General features: G+C 31.9%; 3 protein-coding genes across 5 annotated transcripts; 1 reads left to right on the top strand and 2 right to left on the bottom strand.

Annotated features, from left to right (window-relative positions):
* On the bottom strand, positions 1,250-7,672 carry LOC18612082 (chaperone protein dnaJ 16). The gene is made up of 9 exons (XM_007048681.2): positions 7,275-7,672; positions 6,397-6,525; positions 6,187-6,316; positions 5,608-5,728; positions 4,830-4,911; positions 3,888-3,941; positions 3,763-3,801; positions 2,889-2,988; positions 1,250-1,583 (listed from the first exon to the last, which is right to left on the bottom strand). Exons 1-9 carry the CDS (start codon positions 7,500-7,502, stop codon positions 1,453-1,455), a joined length of 1,014 nt encoding a protein of 337 aa, XP_007048743.2. The 5' UTR covers positions 7,503-7,672; the 3' UTR covers positions 1,250-1,452.
* Positions 14,150-16,712, top strand: LOC18612080 (F-box/LRR-repeat protein 14). Of its 3 annotated transcripts, none has more exons than XM_007048676.2 (2): positions 14,150-14,470; positions 15,041-16,712. In XM_007048676.2, the coding sequence occupies exon 2, from the start codon at positions 15,088-15,090 to the stop codon at positions 16,489-16,491; it is 1,404 nt and encodes a 467-aa protein (XP_007048738.2). In that variant the 5' UTR covers positions 14,150-14,470; positions 15,041-15,087; the 3' UTR covers positions 16,492-16,712. The 3 variants fall into 3 exon arrangements, with proteins under 3 accessions (XP_007048738.2, XP_007048740.2, XP_007048739.2); XM_007048678.2 differs by having other exon boundaries at positions 14,153-14,338; XM_007048677.2 differs by having other exon boundaries at positions 14,345-14,466.
* LOC18612079 (fatty acyl-CoA reductase 2) lies at positions 17,541-21,606 on the bottom strand. Its single transcript, XM_018127015.1, has 9 exons — positions 21,228-21,606; positions 20,872-20,975; positions 20,515-20,714; positions 20,309-20,409; positions 20,023-20,218; positions 19,736-19,897; positions 19,536-19,617; positions 19,051-19,454; positions 17,541-17,877 (listed from the first exon to the last, which is right to left on the bottom strand). Exons 1-9 carry the CDS (start codon positions 21,541-21,543, stop codon positions 17,688-17,690), a joined length of 1,755 nt encoding a protein of 584 aa, XP_017982504.1. The 5' UTR covers positions 21,544-21,606; the 3' UTR covers positions 17,541-17,687.

Raw genomic sequence — 23,009 nt, 5'->3', positions numbered from 1 at the left:
GTTGAACCCGGTTAAACAATAGTTGGGTTCGGTAACGGGTATCCAAAGTGTGATACCCGATCCAAACTTGTTTATTGGTTATCCTAATCCGATATAACCGGGTTGGGTATCCGCGTACTCGTTGGCATCCTTAATTTTATGGGTTAATTGTCAAATTTTAAGTTGATTGAAGATTTCTAACTCTTATTTTGATTCAGTAAAATTTTAATTGTAAAATATTTATTGAAAAAATAATGTTATTTATCAATGTAATACAAATATCGAGTGTATATATTTATATATACAAGATGTATGCATATATTCCATCTATTTATATTAAAAAGTATATTTTTCAAAAATGGAAATAGTGAATGACATATATATATTAATAATTTATTAAGTCATCCTTAATTAATGATTCTTTTATTAAATTAAAGTAGACTAATTTTTATTTTATTTCCTTATTAACAATTGAAGTTCTTATTAAAGTAAAATTTCTTAATTAATATATTATTATTAAATTAAAATGTTAACTATTTTTTATCTATTTATTTCTTTGTTAAGATTGAAGTCTTTATTGAAGTAAATTGTTCCTAATAAAATTTAAAATTTTGCTATATCTAGAATTAGCAGCTTTATTCCATTGAATCATTAAATAATTTAAATAATTGTGATATTTACATGGCTGGTAAGCTTCAATAACTAAGGTGTTTGTTCAATGAAAACCACATGTATGTTCAACTAAGCTTTCCGTGTTATCATATTTTAATAGTGAGTTAATAAATAAATAGATTTGAACAAATTCAAAAAGTCATAAGTGAAAAAATAATTTTTTAACGGTAATGAAAGAAAATGAAACACCACAAAAAATTCACAAACTAATGGTACAATTTACTCTTAGAGATTTTAATAGTCATAATTATAATCTTCATTATTTATTTTCAATTATACAAGGATTCTTTAAACAGTAGCTAGAAATCAGTTTACAAGGACCGCTACCCCTGTACTTAAAGTCAAGATAAGAATAAGTTCAGGCATTTTAACTAGGATATATCAGGTATAAATCTGAGAGTAGAGATGAAAATATTACTAGTAATTAAATTGTTAATTCTTAAGGCACATAAGGAGTTTATTGGAGAGATCTAATGTTAAAATCACTACATACCTATATATGGATATGGGATATATCCACACTCCATGTGTTAATTTTTTGGGCACCCAAATCAATAGTTATTTAAGCCCAACCACAACACATCCCTACCACACTAGCTTCGTAGATAAAACTATGATCAATTTTTCTATTAATTAGTTTATTGTATGTGAATTAATGTTTATATACGCAGTTGAAATATCCATACGGATTCTACATGATTAAATGAGAAACTTGGAATAAATTTTCAGTCCCCAATGGAACCCTGTAGACAAACTAATTGCATTTGATCTTAAGAATATAAATGGCATGGAAATTACTCTTCATTTTTCTTTATTTGAGACTGCCTCTGGAAGCTTAGAAGTGGGAGGCTTATCAACACCCCTCCTTGAATATTCCCTCCATCTTCGTGCTGCTGCTGCAGCCGTCCTCGCTCTCTCCTTCACTTCCTCCTCTGCAACAACAAATCAACTTGAGTTAAACTTTCAGCCTTAGCAGAGTTCTTCAGACAATCAGTTTATAATGCACAGCAAAAAAGTTGAATCATAGGTACGCATGTAACCATGCATTGGTTACAAAATGCGAAAAATAAGAAGTATTTAAAACAGCTAGCTTCCATTTTTTGACAATAGTAAAAACTGAAATGATAAGCCATTTCAACCTTCCATTAGTGAAAGCTTCATCACTAATTTTTTATACCTGATAGCAACTCTACATCAAAAGCTGCTGATAACTCAACTGGAATGTCTACCATAGTATGTTCATTCTTAATAAATGTAGAATAAATATTCACCAACCCATAAAACATACCATTTGTCCCAGGACAAATATTGGAGATTTCTACGCAATGCAGGATGATGAAAATAGTTTATTTCAGGTTTCATCTATTATACATTCCTCAATTTCTCATCCCGATTATACCACCAGAAATAGCCATGTTTAATAGGCCAAATGTCCTGCTCGTCTCAAAATCATAAAATCCAAAGGTGACTTAGATGACAAATATCAAGGCTTCACAAAGCATTTATGAAAGTATCAACTGGCATGTAGAAAGGATTTGCTAGCATCAATAAAGCAACGCCATTTCTCAGCGATCCCTAATAGTGCAAATCAGTATGCATAAGCTCAAGGAGACACTATCTAACACCAGTATGTTCTTGGAATGAATCCAAAATTGTTTATGCAAAATGTAGCTCAAAATAGAAAATCCTGTGAGAGTGTTATTGACTTACTAATCTACGTGCATCAAACTGATTGGACAGGGAAAACACTGAAAAAGAACTAAAAACTTCAAGGGGCTTCCTTATGTACTTAGAAAATTTTAACTTAATAAATCCTTAATTGCCAGTGTCTTATCACTATGTTCCCAGGAGATGGCCTTTTGTATTCTTTTGTCTAAATAACAACATGATTCAGAATGGATACATCTACAAATTAAAATGGGAAAACTAAAAGAAACTTTAGCTGAAACAGTCCATATTGTGGTTTCCTTTGATAGGAAGATATCATAAACTTCTGGCAAAAGGTAAATATTCTGTTCTCATTATGCAGTAGAAAAAACATCTGGCCATATTTATAACACATGTGCAAAAACAATTTTTGGAATTGTTAGAGATTGTCAAATTTGTATGCAGAAACATCCACAAATGTTAAGTTAATGCATCAGAAAAATAAAAAGAATTGAAAAAAATTCTGAAAAAAAAGAAGAAGACTTGGACAAATCAACAACCTATTATTAGCAATTATCAAATTCCTCTACCTGATTTCTTGTATTCCTGTGGCTTGCCCCAAAGGTTGCTCCAGTATGAGTCAGTTTTACCAGAATCCTTCTGCCGTGTCATCTTTATTTTAGCTTGTTCCTGCAACAAGAATGAGAAGAAAAGGATTAAGTAACTGTTCATTTATTCTTTCCCACAGCTACTAATTTATATAGCATCTGCAGAGCCTGTTACACACCTATCCTCTAACAAGAATAGCAGCTACTGTATTTGGTCCTATCAGGAAAGCATTTAAACCTAGATTTTCCTTAATGTTATAGTTCCTATTTTCGGGGTGAAGTTATTTTGATGACGTCCTTTACAATTCGATTTAATTAATCTAAACCAAAATTTCAGATACAACTAAGAAAGTACATCTAAGTACATGAGGTGCTTTCAAGTGCTGGAAGTTTTTAATAGCACCAGGAAATGGAGAAGCCTTTTAAGTCAATAGTTGTTGAGAAGACAATTATTCAAGAGGAAAAACTGCTGATTTGGCAGGTAGTCAGAAAGATTTGCTACTAAATATTTTGTTTCGTTTTCCCCCTACATGTTGAGATATTTCTCTTAAAAATAAATAATAGCTGGGACTTTAGAAATAAATCATCAATGAATAGAGAAAATTATGTCAGTGTAATGACTGGCACAAGAAGTTAGCAAATTGCTAAAGCCACAAAACTTTTGTTAGCTGTCAGCAGATAAATGCAACATCTAGGAAGCATGTATTTACTTTTAATAATAAAAGGGAACAATTTATTCTAATAACGGGATTAAGAATTACATTTTCATAAAAGTCATATAAATAAAAACTAACGGCCAATCAAAACAACATTGAACAAAGATTTAGATGAGAGTGATTATAGTAAGGATTCCTACCAGAACTTTTGCTTGCCTCTTTTCCCACCTAGAACATGCCTGCCATATAAAATTAGGTTTTAATAATATAAGAAAGTGTTAAAAGCAGAAATGGTATCATCACACAACATATGTATTACATTTACCATTCTAAATACATCCATTGATGCAGATCCCATTCCTGAAAGCATCAATGCGACCTGATGGTCCATTAAAAAGACTCAAAGTTTAGCAATCAAAGTAACAAGCCAGCATAGGTTAATGGTATGTCACTGAAAGACTAAGCACATCTTATATTTGTTCTAAATATATAACTATGTTTGCACACATTTAACATTATTAACAAAAAGGAAAAAAAAAAGCATATTTACCAAGATAAAAGGGCATCTGTTTGACATCTAGGTGAAGAAGTTATATCCCTCATGTAACTTGATGCAAAAAATCATTTCTATCAAATTCACTGATTCAGGGAATAGTTAAATTTAAAATGAGGCAACCACTGGTTTCACTACACAATGGGTCCTGCTATTCTGAAATAGTAGATAATTTTTAGCTTTCCATGTTCTAACTTCATGTTTTTGATGTTCAGCTACAAGCAGAATCTTTGTCTATCTTTCATTCTTTCTTTAACTCTTTTTAGTTTTTTTCTTTGTCCCCTATAAGTAATAGCTTATTGACAAGAAATTCTTTTCCCATTTTAAGTCTTGGAAAGATTCAGAACCAAGACATAACCAATAAATAGTTTAATGTTTCAACATTAGAATTTAGAAAACTGAATTTGCATTTGGAGCTACATTTTTTTTTAATAAAAAAGAAAGAAGTAGAAGAAGAAGAAGAAGAAGAAAAAAATATCAAATATACAACTAACCAATGCTTCCATAATATGGACAGCTTCAAACATCTCGGCTTTGAAACCCACCATTGATCTAGTTGACTAACATTTGATCTATTAATCCCTTACTTTCTAAACCCAGAAGCCATCTAACAGAATTTCAAAAGGCTAAAATGTATGCTCATATTTGATCAAGAAGATTGATTTGTGTACTAGGAACTTGGAGAAAAGAACCTAACAGTGACTGTGTTCTTACATTCACTCTTTCTACCCTGCGCATTTCATCTTCAAGCAAGGATAATTGTGCTGCAGAAGTCCGATGGATGCAATCAACTGGGCTGAATAACAGAAGACAATGTTGATCAATAATCATGTAAACCATTTAACTAGCCATCTACTACAAGCAATAAAATATATTAAGACATTTTCTCCTACACATTTTTAACAACATTCCAGACAAGAATGCAAAGTCAAATTTTAGGGTAGAAACATTAATGAGAGGATATATTTTTATCCTACAGTAACAAAAAGGGGAGTAGAACAGAATCAAAAATCATAGATGATAATCTATCACAATAGTAAACTTCAAGCTGAGAATTTCAAAATTCTCCATGAATCAGGGATTCCCATGTACTATTAAATATCATGGAGGAAACTTTATGTTCATCATAGCTTATAATATGACTTCCACCATCTTCTTTACTCTTCATAATGAACAAATAACTAATTATAAAGTTCCTCTTACTCAGCTGGCCATTCGCCTACTAATAAGATCGATAATAGTAAATATGAAGGAGCTAAATGTTAGTACATTAACCACAGAAATTGTATCCACTCGACAACTTTTAAGCAAGTTGAGAATGGTAGTGAGTTACCACTGATAAGGTCTAGATACAACAGATCACCCACAAGATAATGCAGATGAGAATAAAAGCATAGAGCATTCTCCTTGTAATACATGTAGCGTTTTTAACAGAAAGTGGATGATATAGCATTACCACGATTGATGATATACCCCAGAAGCAAAAACCTACCAACTTTCTATTGCTTGTTCAATTAATTCAGGATTCCCACACTGACTATGTACTCTGGCTCGCCCAAAGTCTTCCTCAATTCGAAACACATCTGAGGCCACATTGGCACAATTTTTGCAGCCTGTGAAGAAAATTCGCTCATAAGGGGTGTCAAATTAGAAACCTTGGTAGGATTTATACTATTATAATTGCTTCATTCCAATAGCAAGTATGTCTATAGCTACTGTTTTAGTGTCCACATAGAGATAAAAAAAATCAAAATAAAATTGGAATTTTACAGAACAGTATCTTGACAGCACATCCCATCATACAATGGTTATCTCTAATGAGGTCGTAGGTAAGCAAGATATACCTCAATAAGAGTAGGCTGAAATAATGAATCTCCAATTCTTTATGTATAATCAATAACCATTTGGAAAGGCTAAAATATTTACATGGACATCAGAAGTTCAATGGAGATCATGATTATTCTATATACCAGGGGATAATCTAAGACACTTAAGCTATAAATTAATTATCATTAGTAAAGAACTGATAAAGTATGTCAACCAGATAAAACCTAGGAATGCAAACTCCTACCTATGCAACTAAACTCATCGACAAATACATGATCCTTTGGGGCAGAATCATCCATGAAAGGATTGATTGCAGTCAATGCATACCCATGAATTTCATCATAAACCATGCGCTGTACAGGGTCACTGAGAACCTGCACTGAAATAGTCCTATTATAGCAGTGGAAAACTAAATGTTTACATTATACATAAGTTCGTGTTGTATGGAACACACCCCATAGACCTCGTTAATGAACATGCAGAAATTTGTAGTCTCTGGATCATTGCCACTTAAGTCTGGATGACAAGCCTTCATGCAATTATAATAGGCCTTTTTTATCTCCTCTGGTCTGGCATCTGGAAGCTATGAAAACAGGCCAATCAAAATTAGATTCCTGAATCACGTCAAATGATAGTTACCTTCAAAAGATAAATATATATTGTACAAAAGATTCCAAATAGCTTTGATGAATATCCATTAAGCTAGATCACTTGCAAACATAAACTTTTTATCACTATCCATTAATGTTCACCTTCCAATAATTCTACCATGTACTTTAACCATTAGATTCGCTCCCGACAAATCAATGAATTAGAAAGAAACAACCAAGAATTACCAACCTCAGAATCAAACCAAAATAAACATTTTTCCTCAGGAAAACATTACTAAAGAAATGTTCATTTGAGGGCATCAACAGCCCCATATTCATCATATGGGAACCTAAAATTAAAAGATTATGGTTCAGAACACCAACAGTCTCCTCATTTGCATCTCATCTTGATTAACAGTATAACTACTGGCTAAATTGAGTTTTAATCTACGTATTATGTTGAACTACAATACTAGTAAAGTTTACTAAACCTCATAAAGGAAACCTGCGGCAACCGGAAATCCAAAGTTTGAACAGCAGCAGAGTAGACAAAGCGTTTTCTCGAGACAGAAGATATAAATTGCTGAGAAAACACAGCCTGATTCTGTGTTTATGTCCAAATCATAGAAAACAACTACACCAATCCAAATAGTTGCAGCACTCACACTTCAATTCTTTCTTTTTTCCTACATTTTGTCATAACAAGAATACTAGAACTGAAAATAAATTGGAAAAGCATTACCAGACCAAGAACGGTATAGTAATCATCGGCAAGAGAATCAGTGTAAGCAGAATTCCCCGTTGCAACCTTGACTCTGCCACAACCTCTCCTTTTACCACCATGACCCATCACGCTCCAAGAAGCCCCACTCTTGGCCATGGCCTTCCATGAGCCTCTTTTGCACATATTTAAATATGGGTTATGGAGTTTGAGAGCATCTGTACATACAGGAGAGAGTAGCTGAGCCATTCAAAAAATTCCGTTAAAACCCAAAAAAAATCTCTCCTGTTCTTTTGGTGTTGAAAACAGGAACAGAGGAGAGTGAAGAGAGAGAGAGAAAAAAAAACAGAGAGGGAGGAAACTGAAAAAACAGATTTCTTTTTATTATTTACTTTTAGATTATTTGTTGTTTTGGATTATTGGAATAAATGAGAAAATTTTGGGGAGAGGGAAATTCAGGCGTAGAAGGGAGAAATGCTGAGATGGCAAAAGGAGAGCCATTTGGTTTGCAAGAATCTGGAGGGAGCTGAGTTGAATCAACAGAGTAAGTTTAGCACGTGTCAGCTTGTGGATAGTTGTTGTTGCCTCCCTCACTCAACACTCCAAGCAACCCCTTGCATTCCTTGTCTGCACCCGCCAACTTTTTCTTCCTTAGGTAAGGCTTTAACTGTTCAATTTTGATTCTTCTACTTATATCAAAACAAATTATAACTTCCTTTTTTCTTTGTTGGCATTTTAAATTAATATTCGATTTAGACTTGTTTCTTAATTCAGTAGAAGCTGACAAAATATATCACATATTTGGACATTTTGATGCTACCATGGGATAGCTTACGGGTGTTACTTTTTATTTTGAAAAATACACATTATTAATTACAAAATTAACACTTTTTTATATTAATGATAAATCTTAATTTTCAGTATAAATAAGAATTCTGCTTTTCATAATCAATGGTAATATTCTTTTCGTAAAAAATAATTAAAATTTTTTTATTATCAAAATTAATATCAAACAATGTTGAAGGAATATTTTAACGGATAAAACTAGAAAATTCAATTTAAAAAGTATCAAAATTTTAATTTGAAACATAATATTTATATAAAATGTGAATGATCTTTATTATGTATTGTAAAATTTAAAATCACGTCTACAAAAAAAGTAAATAGTATCTAATAATTTATTTAAAAATACCACAATAATATCAATTTTGAAAGGTCAAAAAGGAATTATGAGAAATTAACTCAATAGTTAATAAAATAAATAAATCTAAGTTGGAGTCACTTCTACTTAACAATAGTTTAATATAATATAATCTTTGTAGAGTAAGGAATACACGGAAATTCTACAAAAAACTATATGATTTATGGATTTGATGCATTGATAACATATAACTTCTATATACAGTAAGTTTATCAAAATATACCACTTCATTAATAAAGTAAAATAAAAATTTTTAAAAGTTTATAATAATTAATTAAACAAAAAGTAAAACATTTTCACTTTTTATTTCTCTCTCACCAGTTTTTGTTTTTTTTTTACTTTCTAACTCCATCATCTTCCTCTTCTGTTTTTTCTTTTTCTATTAAAATTAGATTTTGCGAAATTGTTCAATTTTATTTTTTTTAAATCCTAAAAGAGATTGAAGAATTGATAAAAGATTTAGATTTTTGTTGAAAAAGATTGAGGAAATCGTCTAAGCAAAATTCACTTTTCTCCTCAAAACGCAGAAAGGATTAGAGAAACTTGTGCTATTAAGAACAAAAAGACAAGACAACTTGTTCAATTGATCAATAAACAATCAAAAGAAGACGCATGTCAAAGTAATTTTGTCTTCAATTTGCACAACTAGTTTGATATAATGTTTCTTTCTTAGATATCCCTGCCACTCAGACACAAGTTCCAGCATATGATTTTTGAAATTTTAATGTCAATCCCAAACTATCTCCATTAAACTATAAATCAACTTCTATCTTTTAATACCTTTATCAAAAAAATTGCTAAATAAATAAGGATTGTATACATGTTCCATCTTATGGGCATTAGTTTTTTATTCTTTGAATGCACAATTTTATAAAACTTAATTGATGATTGAGTTCGTGAGAGATAGAAGGGGTTGAGAGAGAAAAAGAAAAGTAAAAATATTTTATTTTTTTATTTAACAAAATAGTATAAATTTTTTAACAATTAATTTTAAATTTTTAAAGATTTTTTGTTTTATTTCATTAAAGAAGTGACATATTTTGATAAATTCACCATGTATAAAAACTATATATTATTAATACATCAAATATAAATTTATAATTTATTACACTAAAATTTAGAAAAGAAAAGCATAACAAAGGAGGTGACATTAACTTCCCAATTCATTGTCCTGCGGCAATGAACAAGACAACAAAAGTCGGCGCCTCAGAGATGGATGAGCACAAGGTCAACGCTTTGCAAAGGATGAATCCAAAATTGGAAAAGCAATTACCAAGAAAGTGAGTCATAGGCTTGGCAAGAATATAATTTAATGGACACTCCAGATTATTCAAAGCTCAATATGCTATTAGGTAGTCTGAGTCGCCTACTTGCCTTCATCCATGCCCTCTTTCAGATCCTCATATTCAAATCATCATATCACAGTTCATGTTGTAATTGGTACACACGTCCCAGAAATTAGGGGCAACTCACACTCAATTGAATCATACTAGATCAAAAAGTTATCAGAACTCTGCCTTAACTGCTCTAACTTCACGACTACGAACCTCGAATTATTCAAACTAAGCATGCTTGAACATTTAAAAGATCTCTAAGGACATAGATACTCTGCAGCCAAAAGAGAGAGAGAGATTCTTACATAATCAATCCCATTCCTAGACAAGTAACTTGAGCATGTTGACTGCCAGTGGAGAGAGCACCCCGATTCTGTCTGTTTGTATCCGGATGATGCAAATTTGCAATTTTCGCAGCTTCAGGTTTCTCAAGCAAAGCCTGTTTTGGCATTGCTGCCATCATTTCTCTCAACATTGTCTTTTCTCCTTCCTTCAGCCTGCAATTTCATTATGATCTCAGCTTCCTTGTCAATTGTTTTGAGCACTCCTCAATGACAGCTTCCTGACCCAAAAAGAATTGAGTCTTAATGTGGGACATCCGATAATTGGAAACAAAAGCACATTTTAAATTTTAATTTCAAATATTTAATAATTAAACATTCCCTATCTTTGAAATGTTTTATTAGGCATATATACCTCTGGAATTTTATCTAGGGAAGGGTTAAAATTAAATTAGGTATGGAAGGTTTAATGGTTTGAATTAACCACAGATTGAAAGTAGAAATCTAGCCTTCCAATGCCTGCTAAATAAAACACAAACAGACCAGGCATTTCCAAGGAGATAAACATAATCCAATATTATCATTCTTTTCCCCTTATCAACTTCGACACCAACAATGATATGTTAAACAGAAAAATTAATTTGTTGCAGCAATCCACTAAACATATATAATGAACACCAATGTGATAGTTAAAGCAGTACTTGAAATAACCAATGATGCTTAAGGGTGATCCTTTAAATGTGAGATAGAGACATTCAAATTCAATATTTCTGTAAAAATCTTCATTCGAAACCATTTATCAGGGCAAATTGATACACCCTAAGATTCTTAGGAATTTGTTTTAAAAATTGCAAGTTCCCTAGGAGAAAAAAAAGGCATTTAGCAAACTCTGTGTAAAGCCTTGTGGCATAGATGTTGACAACAACAAAAAATCATGCTAGACAATAGCTCTGTGGTTCACTTTGATATTTTGAAATGGAGATTCCAAATTGCAATCCAAAGTTTAAAATTTATTAAAATACTCTTTTTTTTCTTAATTTTTAAATTTTCATTTTACAAAAAAAAAATATAATATTCCATTTCCTCGTCCATTATCCTCCATCACTATAAGTGATTTGTTTTGGTTTGAATAATGTCAATAAATGTGTCACATATGAACTTAATGTTTGAAATAAATGGGTTTAGGTAAGTCAACATGAAATTGGAATTCAAGCATTTCTTTCAGTTTGATCAATTGTCCACTATATTTGAAAAATTGAAAGAGCAGGGTCATTAATTGATGCAGTGCAGAACAAAGACTCCGAAAAGGCAACAATTACTCTATGCTCTATGGAGGACATAGACTAATTACATCTTCTAAATTTCAGATCATTTGAAGAAAATTATGTCAAAGATTTGCTTGATGACTTTATTTAGAGCAATTTAGGTATTCCAGCAGACGAAGGACCTTACCTATTACAACTTCACAGCTCTTATCTTAGAACTTTTTATTATTATATACTAGTGGAAGAATGTAATATACCATCTATGCAAACTGCAACACAGATAAGTATTAAGTTCTAATATTACATCTTTATTAGAGTATCTAAATCTTGTTTTCGTGATGTTATTATTTACTTGTAATCGTTGGTATTATTGTTAGCATGTCACTAATACTTCTATTTTTCTTTAGTTAGGCTCGAATTATTTAAAAGTTATTACATAATTGTATTGACATTTTATTATTTTATTTCGTGAAGTCTTAAGAGTTTAAAAAAAATTACATTAAATAAACACACAAGTGCAGGTGAACTAGCATTTTGATACATGAGAGTAATTTTGAAAACTAACACTATATTTTCAATAAAATATTTAGATAATTAAGCATTTCAATATAATTTTTCAAGATTTTAATTAGTATTATTTTATATACTATTAAACGTGACAATATTTTCCTTTCAATAATTTCATATACAACAACTTCATTCCACTAAAATTAAGAAATGAAAAAGGCACCGAACAGATCCTAAAGGGGATAGAACCCAAGCGGAGCAACCATTGCAAGAGGACCACCGCTAAGCGGGGTGGTGGGGGAGCCGTTGTGGCCCCTCGGCGAGAACATAATGAAGTAGAGGCAAGATATTTTTGCAAGCAATCGGTCCCATTCTATGATATTTTTCAATTTAATCTTACATTTTTAAAAGGACAAAAATGTCCTTACACCATTTGACACTTCCATTAAAAATGATCACTTGTATCCTTTGGCCGTTTGTTTAACAAAACACTGTCAAATTATTTTTAGCTGCCACAATTTATAAAATCAACTTTATATTTTTTAAATTTTGCATCTAATATCCTCTATTTAGATTTACTTTATCTTATTTTTCCTATTCTTTTCATCTCATTTTTTGTCTTTATTTGATTTTAACGAAATTTTAAAAAATTGATTCAAGTGTATTTTATCTTAAAAATTTTAAATTATTTTATAAAAGTTATATTTCTATACTTTCTAGCGTCAAAAAGAAAAAAAAGAATCGATAAAAATAAATTTTGAATATAGAAAAGAATAGCATCATACATTCAAAAAAGGGAAAACAAATATAATGTTGGAACATTCCAAAAAGAGAAAGATAAAATATCTTTCTTTTTTTAAGTTTTGATCGAAATTATATGAAAGTCTATTAATTTTCGAAATAGATATTCCGCTTCAAAAAAATATTTTTTATTAGATATATAGGTCCAATCGTTAGTATTTTTATCAACTTATTGACATTTCAAAAATAAAAAGATAATTTTATTCTTAATTATTTTTTATAATTACTATTATAAAATTTTATCATTTTTTATTAATAAAAAAAAAAGTCCCCATGTGGGAGCACCGGAGCTCCCTTGGGGAGCCTAATCGAGAGCGAGCACCTAGTGCTCCCTTGGGAGCCCCGATCAGGCTCCCCAGGGGTGCACCAATGCTCCCTTTTCTTGGCAATTGGTGCTCCTCATTTTTTTAAAATATAATAATAATTTTTTTAATTAATAAAAAAATATTTTAATTTTTACATAATTTCTTTTAATAGTGTTTGTATTTTTAAAGCAAAATGTCTATTTTAAAAATTAATAAATTTTCATATAATTTTAATCAAAACTTAAAAAGTAAGAGCATTTTACCAAAAAAAAAGATGGATAGAGAAAATGGAATAGAAAGAGTACTTCTATGATTTTGTTTGGTTGTTGTAATAGTATTCATGTTATTTACTTTTAACATTTTAAAGCATTATTAAGCAAACAGTAAACATTAGAACAATAACCATAAAAATGAACAAATGATTACAATAATTAATAATTCTAATATAAATGTTTTATATAAAAATAAGATCTTTCATTCTTAAAAAGGAGTTATATTTTTATGCTTTAAAATTTTTTTAAAAAAATTGTTTACTTTTGTATGTCAGCACGAATATTTTTTATTTTTCCTCTCAAAAGAAAAAGAATAAATAATAAACATAACAATCATATACTTATTTTTAAACCTAACTTAAAAAACAAAAGGTGAGTTATCTAATTATTATACTTAATTTTTTAAACGTGAGTTATCAATAGATTAAATGACTAAAAGATAATGTAGAAACCAGATTTTAAATTTTTTAGATTTCACCTGTATGCATAGATTACTAATAATTTTATTTAATCATAAGAATATTTATTTGAAATTTCATATAAAATTCACTTAGTACAATTCACTGGTGTTGAACTTCGTTATGGATTGAGTCAATCCATAAGTTTATGCAAAAAAAATATTCAATTGTCGTCGGTAATAACAAAATACTATCTTTTACAAATTTGATAGTAATTTTAAAATATTTATTATTTAAATTTGATTATAAATAATAAAATTTAATATTAAATTTTAATTATATATATATAATCTAATGCAATCATTTGATTAATTTACAAAGTATGTGGTTGTGTATGGTTAGACATAATATCATATATTATTTTATAATACAAATTAGGATTTAAGGGTACTCATTTCTTCTTGACCAAAATTTATGGTTAGAATTTGGGGAAAAAGTAATACAAATATTTTTACATGGATATTTCTGTAATATTGCAGCATTATTGATGCCACCAACCGGCAACCGGCAACCGGCAAGCCGCCGCAAAGGCGAATTTGAACTTTACAATTGCAAGTACAAAACCTGAAACAAAAGAAACGTTCCTTAACAAAACTGAGTTTCCAACATTTCGAACATCGCTCAGTTTCATCAAAATCATTTCTGATCTTATCCCTTCCAGGTAAAACATGAAGTCATCAAAATTCTCTCTCTAATTCTTCTTTTCGAATCTGTTATTCTTCGCTGGTTAAAGCAAATTCTTATCTGGGTTTTCCAGATTTGTTTGTGAGTCAGCACTCAATAATTCATGTAGGTTGGTAAATTAAGTGGATTTTCCACCTTTACATACAAAATTTCATTTAATTTATTTTCTGGGAAATAATTGGTAATATGGGTTCTGCTGATTTTTGCTGAAATCAGTGCCTTGTTTAACAGATCGTGTGTATTTTTTCTCCACCCGTTGCGGTTTGTTTGATTTGTTTGCATTATACGTTGCTGAATAGCATCTGTGCCTTATGAAACTTTGAAATGAAAACATTTTCCCTTTGACGTTGTTAAGAACATCTTAGTTAGGTAGGCTCATCTTATTTCCAGTTAGGATATCCCTTTTAAGTTTAGTCAATTTCTATCGTACTTAAAATTTGAATCCAAGTCTCTTAGGCTTTTATATGTTTCGAATTATATATATCTAGAATTTATTTAATTAAGGGCATTCTGTAATTTTTTGTCTAGTACTTGTTCCGTTGAAGAATTTTTGCTTATGTGCAAAAATTTAGGGAGATATATGTATTGCAACATTTGTGAAATATATGTGATCTGATTGTGCTGTTTTTCTTGTTTTTTAGAACTAAATTTTGATTTTTTTTTTCTGCTTGACTTTTAGGTTTTTGTCAATGCGCCTCCATTGAGGCAAAGGATATCTGCTTTGCAATGGATGAGTTACCAGACCAGTTAGTTTGGGAGATTTTAGGCAGGGTTAGGAAAACTGTCGACAGGAACTCTGTTTCCTTAGCGTGTAAACGCCTTTATGAACTGGATAGCGAACAGAGAATTTCTCTTCGAGTTGGTTGTGGATTAGACCCTGCAAATGAAGCTTTGACTTCCCTCTGCAATAGGTTTCCCAACTTAACAAAAGTAGAAATCACTTACTCCGGTTGGATGTCCAAACTGGGCAAACAAATGGATGACCAAGGGCTTTTGATTCTTTCTGGCAACTGCCCTTCACTAAGTGATCTCACTCTAAGCTATTGCACATTCATCACTGATATGGGTCTTCGTTACTTGGCTTCTTGCTCCAAGCTTTCAGCCTTGAAGCTGAACTTTACCCCAGGAATTACCGGGTGTGGCATACTGTCCCTTGTTGTAGGCTGCAGAAACCTCACCGTTCTCCATCTTATCCGCTGCCTGAATGTTACCAGTGTGGAGTGGTTGGAATATCTTGGCAAGCTTAAAACACTTGAAGATCTATCTATTAAAAATTGTAGAGCAATTGGGGAGGGTGATTTAATAAAGTTAGGACCAAGTTGGCAAAAGCTAAAACGGCTGCAATTTGAGGTGGATGCTAATTACCGCTATATGAAAGTTTATGACCGGTTGGCTGTAGATCGATGGCAAAGGCAGTGGATCCCATGTGAAAATATGGAAGAACTGAGCTTGGTAAATTGCATCATCAGCCCTGGAAGAGGGCTGGCTTGTGTATTAGGGAAGTGCCAGAACTTGGAGAAGATTCACTTGGACATGTGTGTTGGAGTAAGAGACTCTGACATTGTAAGCTTAGCACAAAAATCTAGTAATCTCCGATCTATATCCCTCCGAGTTCCTTCTGATTTCTCATTGCCTTTATTGATGAACAATCCATTAAGATTAACTGATGAGAGTCTAAAAGCCATTGCTCAAAACTGTTTGATGCTTGAAACAGTGAGGATATCTTTCTCCGATGGAGAGTTTCCTTCATTTTCATCATTTACTTTAAATGGAATTCTTAGTGTGATCCAAAATTGCCCAGTCCGGGAACTTGCTCTTGATCATGTCTATTCCTTTAATGATGTTGGGATGGAAGCTCTATGCTCAGCTCAGCATCTAGAAACCTTGGAGCTTGTGAGATGCCAAGAAATAAGTGATGAGGGGCTGCAGCTTGTAAGCCAGTTTCCCTGCCTCTGTGTTTTGCGGCTGAGTAAATGTTTGGGGATTACAGATGATGGATTCAAAACTCTTGTAGGTTCGTACAAACTGGACTTATTGGCTGTTGAGGATTGTCCTCAAATTTCTGAAAGAGCTATACATGGAGCTGCTAGATCTATATCGTTCCGGCAAGACTTGTCGTGGATGTATTGAACTTTTTATGGGCTTGAGTGGCATAATTATCTGGTTTCTTTTGTTTGTGCAGTCTTCTGTATCCTTACTGATTACAATGAACATGTCTAGATGTTGTCGCATTTGATTATTGTATTACCTTTACATGAAATGTAACTGTTCAAAATAACATTTGTACATGCTATAGTTATATTAATTATCATTAAAAATGCCATGCAATCTCAATAATTGCTGAAATTTTATATTGTTTTATTCTCCTTTGGTAAACATTATGCGATGAAATTGTGATCATTATTTACAGGTTATAGTAGCTACTAAAGTAGCCAAAAGTCATGAACTTGGTGGAGCTTGCCTAATCTAGCAGTTTTTAAGGTGCCTGATACATGACATTAGAAAGAGCAACAAATAATTGACTGCATCTGGTCGATGATATTCCTGCTTTGAATAGTAATTTGAGATCTTTTGCTGATAATTGATCTGTGGGAATCTGTAATTTTATATCCATGTAACACCTTGAGCTTAAGCTGAGGGAGTTGGACAATGGTTGCCTGATGTTGGTGATCAATATGCATTACTGTTAAACATATATTGTCTTAATTTAATTGTTTAAGCAATGTACATTATTATATGATATTGACTCGTGCAATGCACGGGATAGAAGACTACAGCATTTTGTTCACTTGTTGGGGCGGATTTTACTTACTATGGAACTACACAAGTCCCGATTGGATTGATGTCCGAAAAGAGGTAGTATGCTGCTTACATGTTGAAGCGTTGTGGCATTTTAAAGGTATGTGACCGTGTGAGAGGACTTTAGCGTAGCACTACTTCTACTCATGTAAGTTGACTTATTAACTTAGTGCCAGGTTACCCAAGTCAGCAGATCATTTACATTTTTTTGTCTCAAAGAGTTCGTTGCTGTTCTTCCTCTTGACATCTGAGACTCTGATATTGTTTATAGGGTTTTCTTACTCTTGACATCTGAATCTCTGATATTGTTTATAGGGTTTTCTTATATTTGATGAGATAGGAAAGATAGAAACAAGTATATATGAAGTATCGATCAAATGTAAAGCTAGAAATATGTCTTCTGTATTTGTTGATATAGGGAGAATAGAAACATATGAAGTATCAAACGTAAAGCAAGAATATCATTATGGAACTACTGCTTGGAATTCAAATGATAGCTTCATCGATGTCGTCTTAGATGGATTGGGTTAAGAATTTTCATCTGTTCTGTTGAAACAAAGGCTGTGGGGTTCCTTCATGACATGTCTTCTTATACCTGGAATATGAATGTTTAAGAAGTAATGCTCCCAGTCTATGCTCTGTACATCAAACCCAAAGTTCTCTCTCTCCTCCATAGACATATCTCTGATTAACTTGATAGTGTTCCCGCTGTCAAACCTAGTTAAATAAGAAAGAGAGATAAAAATTAAATATTAAAAAAAAAGAGAACGTAAGTGAAATTAAATGGAGCTCTTTAGTGTCCAAGTATTTAGTTAAATTAATAATTAACAGAGTAAGTTCATAGGCAATTATTATTATTACATGAATTGGTCCATGCGACCAAAGTACTCATTCGTGCTGGGTCTTAAATTTTAACTTATCATGAATTATCATATATCTACAATTTATTACTCCAAAAAAAAATTTAATGATTTTGATTGATTTGATATTTTAATTTTAATTTTTATTTCTTTGATTGTTACTTTTTTTTTAGAAGCAATTTCTTTGATTGTTATTATTAGTAATCCACATAAATTAGGGTTATAACTTACAAAGTCAATCGTATCAATATTCACTAAAAGTGAAAAATAAAAGTGTAATATGTTTAAGAGTAGGTTTAGAATTAGCTTTGTTATTAACTATTTTTGCACTTTATAGACTATTTTTTGTTTTTAAACTAATTTTTTCACATTTTAAATTTCTTATTTCTTTTTATATATTCAGAAAGAATGAATAATAAAGGACAAAATAGTAATGAGATATTTTATGTATTGTGTATCATTGTGAAAATCGAATTTATTCATACTAATAAAAATTTTATCTTTTACATTTTTTTAATCACGCAAGGATCTTGAAATAAGTCAAAATTATAAAATAGTTAGAAATACAAGAGTAAACAAAGGATATTTTATATTTTTAGAATCTTTTCAGATTATGTATAAATTAATAGTTAATATTATATTTATTATTTTTAAGTAATTTAATATTTAAAAGAGAAAAATAAAGTTCAAGTCATTTTAGATTAATTGAATGGTTTATGTTTGTATTAATTAGATTTTGAATCAATTCGAATTCTAGATAGACTGATTTAGGTTGTTGATTTTCTGAACCAGATATTGAGCAAACGAATTTTTCATATTCAAATTATTAACTTTACTAACTCTTAACTATCCTATCAAAAAAAATTTGACAAAAAAAAGTGTTACTCAAGGTAGGTATATTCCTAAAAATCGGAGAAAAATCTTGCATGAGAGGACGTCCAAAGAAGCTAGTATATGCAATGAATGCCAAAAGCAGCATATTAAATATGAGAATACGTGTATGTGTGTTTTGGGTTGGGGGTTATCTTACCATCCTCCGTAATGCGAGTAAGGCTCGTATAGCTTAGCGAGGTGAATGTACAGCTTGATTTTCCTGTATTCAGTTTCCTGCCTGCGACGTAGCTTCGGGTCTGAAGGAGCTGCAGCCCCTTTCAGCTCATTTTGTCCAACTGTACTTTCACCCCAAATGTTAGAGGAGAAAATGTCTGCTGATCTGAACAACTTGATGTCTGTAGTGCCGGTAGTTTTCAGCCCTTTCAAGCCCTTTATAGGAAAACAATTGAAGTGGTCACTTGAAAACTTTAAAATTGTATGAAAATTCACTGGATTTGCAACCGATGAAGTGATATGGTAGACAATTAGTCCAGGTTTTCCAGCAAGTCCTTGCTTTGCCATGGCTGCCATTGAAGCATTCACAACCATGTCTACAGGAACCTACATGAGACACAGCCCGTAGCCTTGAGTGCAGCCAATATGGAACAATCAACCAGAAACCAAAACAAGTTAGATTCTTACGATATCTATCACTGTCTCTGGGTGCCCGACAAAGCCTGTGAGATGACCTTTCGCGTGACCAATTATAATTGGGTCTAGCATCCTATATAGCATAAATACATATGGATATATATTTCAATTTTCACGTTGTAAAGTTTGAGTAATAACTAGTTATTATGTGGTGAAGTAAATGAATGAAGTTTTTAATATGGTACTCATACCTGCTGCCCTCTATCCATCCAGGGAAAGGCTCCCTGAAGGTGCTCTCAATAATGCTAGGACGGATGATGACAACCGGAATATCGCCTCTCGTGCTGTTTATAAGCATTTCACCCATGGCCTTGGTGAAAGAATATGTGTTTTGCCATCCATACGCTCTTGCCCTGTGATGATTGATTCGTATTCAACACAATTCCAAGAAAGATAGTAATAGTATATCAAGCATGAACCAACTAACTTTATATTCGTTGGCTAAATGCGTGAAGGGACATCGGAAGAATGTAATTACCTCTCCATGCCCAGCTCTTTCATCTTCTGGTTCCAGGCTATTTCAGTGCCAGAGAAAGATCTCTTCAAGTTCAAAGCCAGCTTTATTTCAGCCTCGATATCCAGCACTGGAATGCTTTCTTCTGCTTCTGCTACGCTCTGACCCTCACATAAAGGCCTCTCTAAGATTATCCCTTTCCTTTTTCCATGGACATATGCTGTAGAAGCAAGCTCCGTGAATTCAATTGCGCTGCATGGCTTTTCTTAACTTGAATGAAAATTTTAGTTTAAATTGTTGGCTCTCATACCGGTTGAGAAATGCAAGAAAAGACTTAGTTTCTTGCACTTCTTTGCAAAGCCTAGGAGCCGATAAGGTCCCATGGTGTTTGTGTTGAGTGTAACATCATACCTATATACGTGGATTGCTTGAAACTTTAATAGTATACGTAATTGCGAAACGATTAAAATCTATATATATCAATGAAATGGCCAAATATATATAAAATTAAAGAACCTATCATCGAATGTTGTATTGGCTGCTGAATTCACAATTATATCAACTTCATTGGCAATCTCACTCGCCATATCAGCATCCATACCAAGATCAGGTTCATTGACATTCCCAACAACTGGAACCAGCTTATTCTTCATGAAAGTTTTATAGGAAGTTCCATGCACTTTTTCTAGAGACTTGAAAAGTTCTGTGTCCATGATCTGAAACAGATTAAAGAATCCGAGGTGGCGTTAACACTCTTGAGAATTTTAACTCAATTAACTATATATGTAAGACTATGAGCATGAGTAAAATTACATCCGCTGAAACACATTAAACTACGACTCCATATATATAGAAGGGAATTTAGAAATATACTTGGTCCTGCAATCTCTTCGTAGCTGCTTCTTTATCTTTTGCCTTAATCAATAGAAATATCTTCCCCACATTAGGCACTGCTCGCAGCATCTTCTCAACGAAAACTGCAAGTGTGAGTAACGAAACATGCAGGCATCAATGTTAGATGCACGCGCTGCCCTATCTAGCCACAAAATACATGGTAAAATTCCGGTTTTCTATTTATATTTTAGAAATAGGATGTCAACTTCATTTCATATAATGGAAATAGCAGAGAGCAGATGAAACATGTTTGTCATTGAGAGTAATGTAGTAGGTTTTGGCCTAGGGAAATATATTTTAACTATATTTAGCATATCTAGGAAAAGGTAAAACACCTTTGCCTACAAACCCTGTTGCACCGGTGATGAAATAGTTCTTTCCCTGAAGGAAATCAACAATCCCAAGACCATCAGTGGATTCCATTAGAGGCACGGTGGTGGAGTTGGTGGTTGTTGAAATGGCATCATCATGATCAACATTCTTTCCAGCAGCCCTGATTGCCAAAGCAGACTTGATATTCCTGCTGGTTTGGCAACTGCTGATGAGCAAAGGAGATATATGGGTTTTGGGGTGGAAGCTGTTGGCAACGATGCAGCCACTAGGTATTGCAGGGGCACAATGGGTCGACAATAAACTTTGGAAGGAATACATTATGATGAGGAGCTAATTCCTTTCAGAGAGCTGAGAGGTTTCAACTTCTGTGGGTACTTGCTGGTAGAGGTTTTTTTTTTATGACTTGTTTCTATTTTGTAATTTAAACATTCAATTTGTTTTTCTTTCTTTCCATATTTCTTAATTAATTTTTTTTGTAAGAGAATAAGAGAATGGAAGGAATTAAAAAAAAAACCAACAGCAATAATTATATTTGAGAATTTGCCCCATTTTACGTTCAAAAAAATTTAATCTTCTTATAAATGCAAAGGAAACCAAAATAAACATTCGTTCAATTAAAATTAATTATTTTTTAGTACAAATTATTCTATTTGCCTCTTTATTCTCCACTTTTTGTACCTAATGTGAATAAAAAAAGATTATCGCCTTCTATTTTCGTTTTCTTTTATCTACTTTTTTTTTTCTTTTTTTTTTTTACTTTTCTTCCTCCGAATGTATGTAATATAACAAAAGTATAATAGAGTATATTTTTAAATGCAGAAGGTGCAGTAGCAACGAAAAATGGCATAGCAATTTGTAGGTTAATGAGAATTAATTATTATATTTTGTGACTGGTTTAGGAGGATGGGGTGGAGAAAGAAAGGAAGAGCCGAAGAGGGAATAGACACTGGACAGAGACAAGCCTAGAAGAATTGATATGGTACAAAACTAATTGTGGTGTCCTATTTCAAGACTTGACTTGAGCATGGGTTCGGGTTGACTTCATTTGAAATATTTGTTCACTAGTTTTCAGTAGCTATCCTCGAACCCTTGCGGATAGCCTATGTCCATTAGACAAGAAAAAAGGGACCATTGCGTGTTTAATCCTTTCATAATTGTCGCTAACCAATGCTTACAATGAATTAAAATCATGACCATACATTTTTTTCCTTTAAACCTTGAAGATAACGTCCACAACTGTGACAAATATAAACATTATACCTTCCAAAAATCCACCTCACACATGATGTATTTTAAGGAATCCACAATCACGACATACAAGTCATCAGTTAAGGGTTTTTTTTTTTTCTGAACAGTGTCAAATTTTAAATTAATTGAAGATTCTAACTCTTATTTTGATTTGATAAAATTTCAATTGTAAAATATTTTTTGAAAAACATAATATTATTTATCAATGTAATATAAATATTGAATATATATATACAAGATGTATGCATATATTCTATCTATTTCTATTAAAAAGTATATTTTTCTAAAGGTAAATAGTGAATGATATATATATATATTAATAATTTATTAAATCATCTTTAATTAAATTATCTTTTAACTTTTCATTTGTACAAAAAAAGTACAAACTAATTAAATTATTTTTTAGAAAAAGCTACTAAATATTCTCATTTCATTAGAGTAATCCAAGTATATTTAATAAAAAAATCTCACGTTAACAAAAAATTCCTTTAGTTTGACAACAGCCACTAGCATGCTTAAAAAATAGAATGTACATA

The sequence above is a fragment of the Theobroma cacao genome, chromosome 1, assembly GCF_000208745.1.
Source record: "Theobroma cacao cultivar B97-61/B2 chromosome 1, Criollo_cocoa_genome_V2, whole genome shotgun sequence".
NCBI lineage: Eukaryota > Viridiplantae > Streptophyta > Magnoliopsida > Malvales > Malvaceae > Theobroma > Theobroma cacao.
This window is presented reverse-complemented; position numbering and strand designations above follow the sequence as displayed.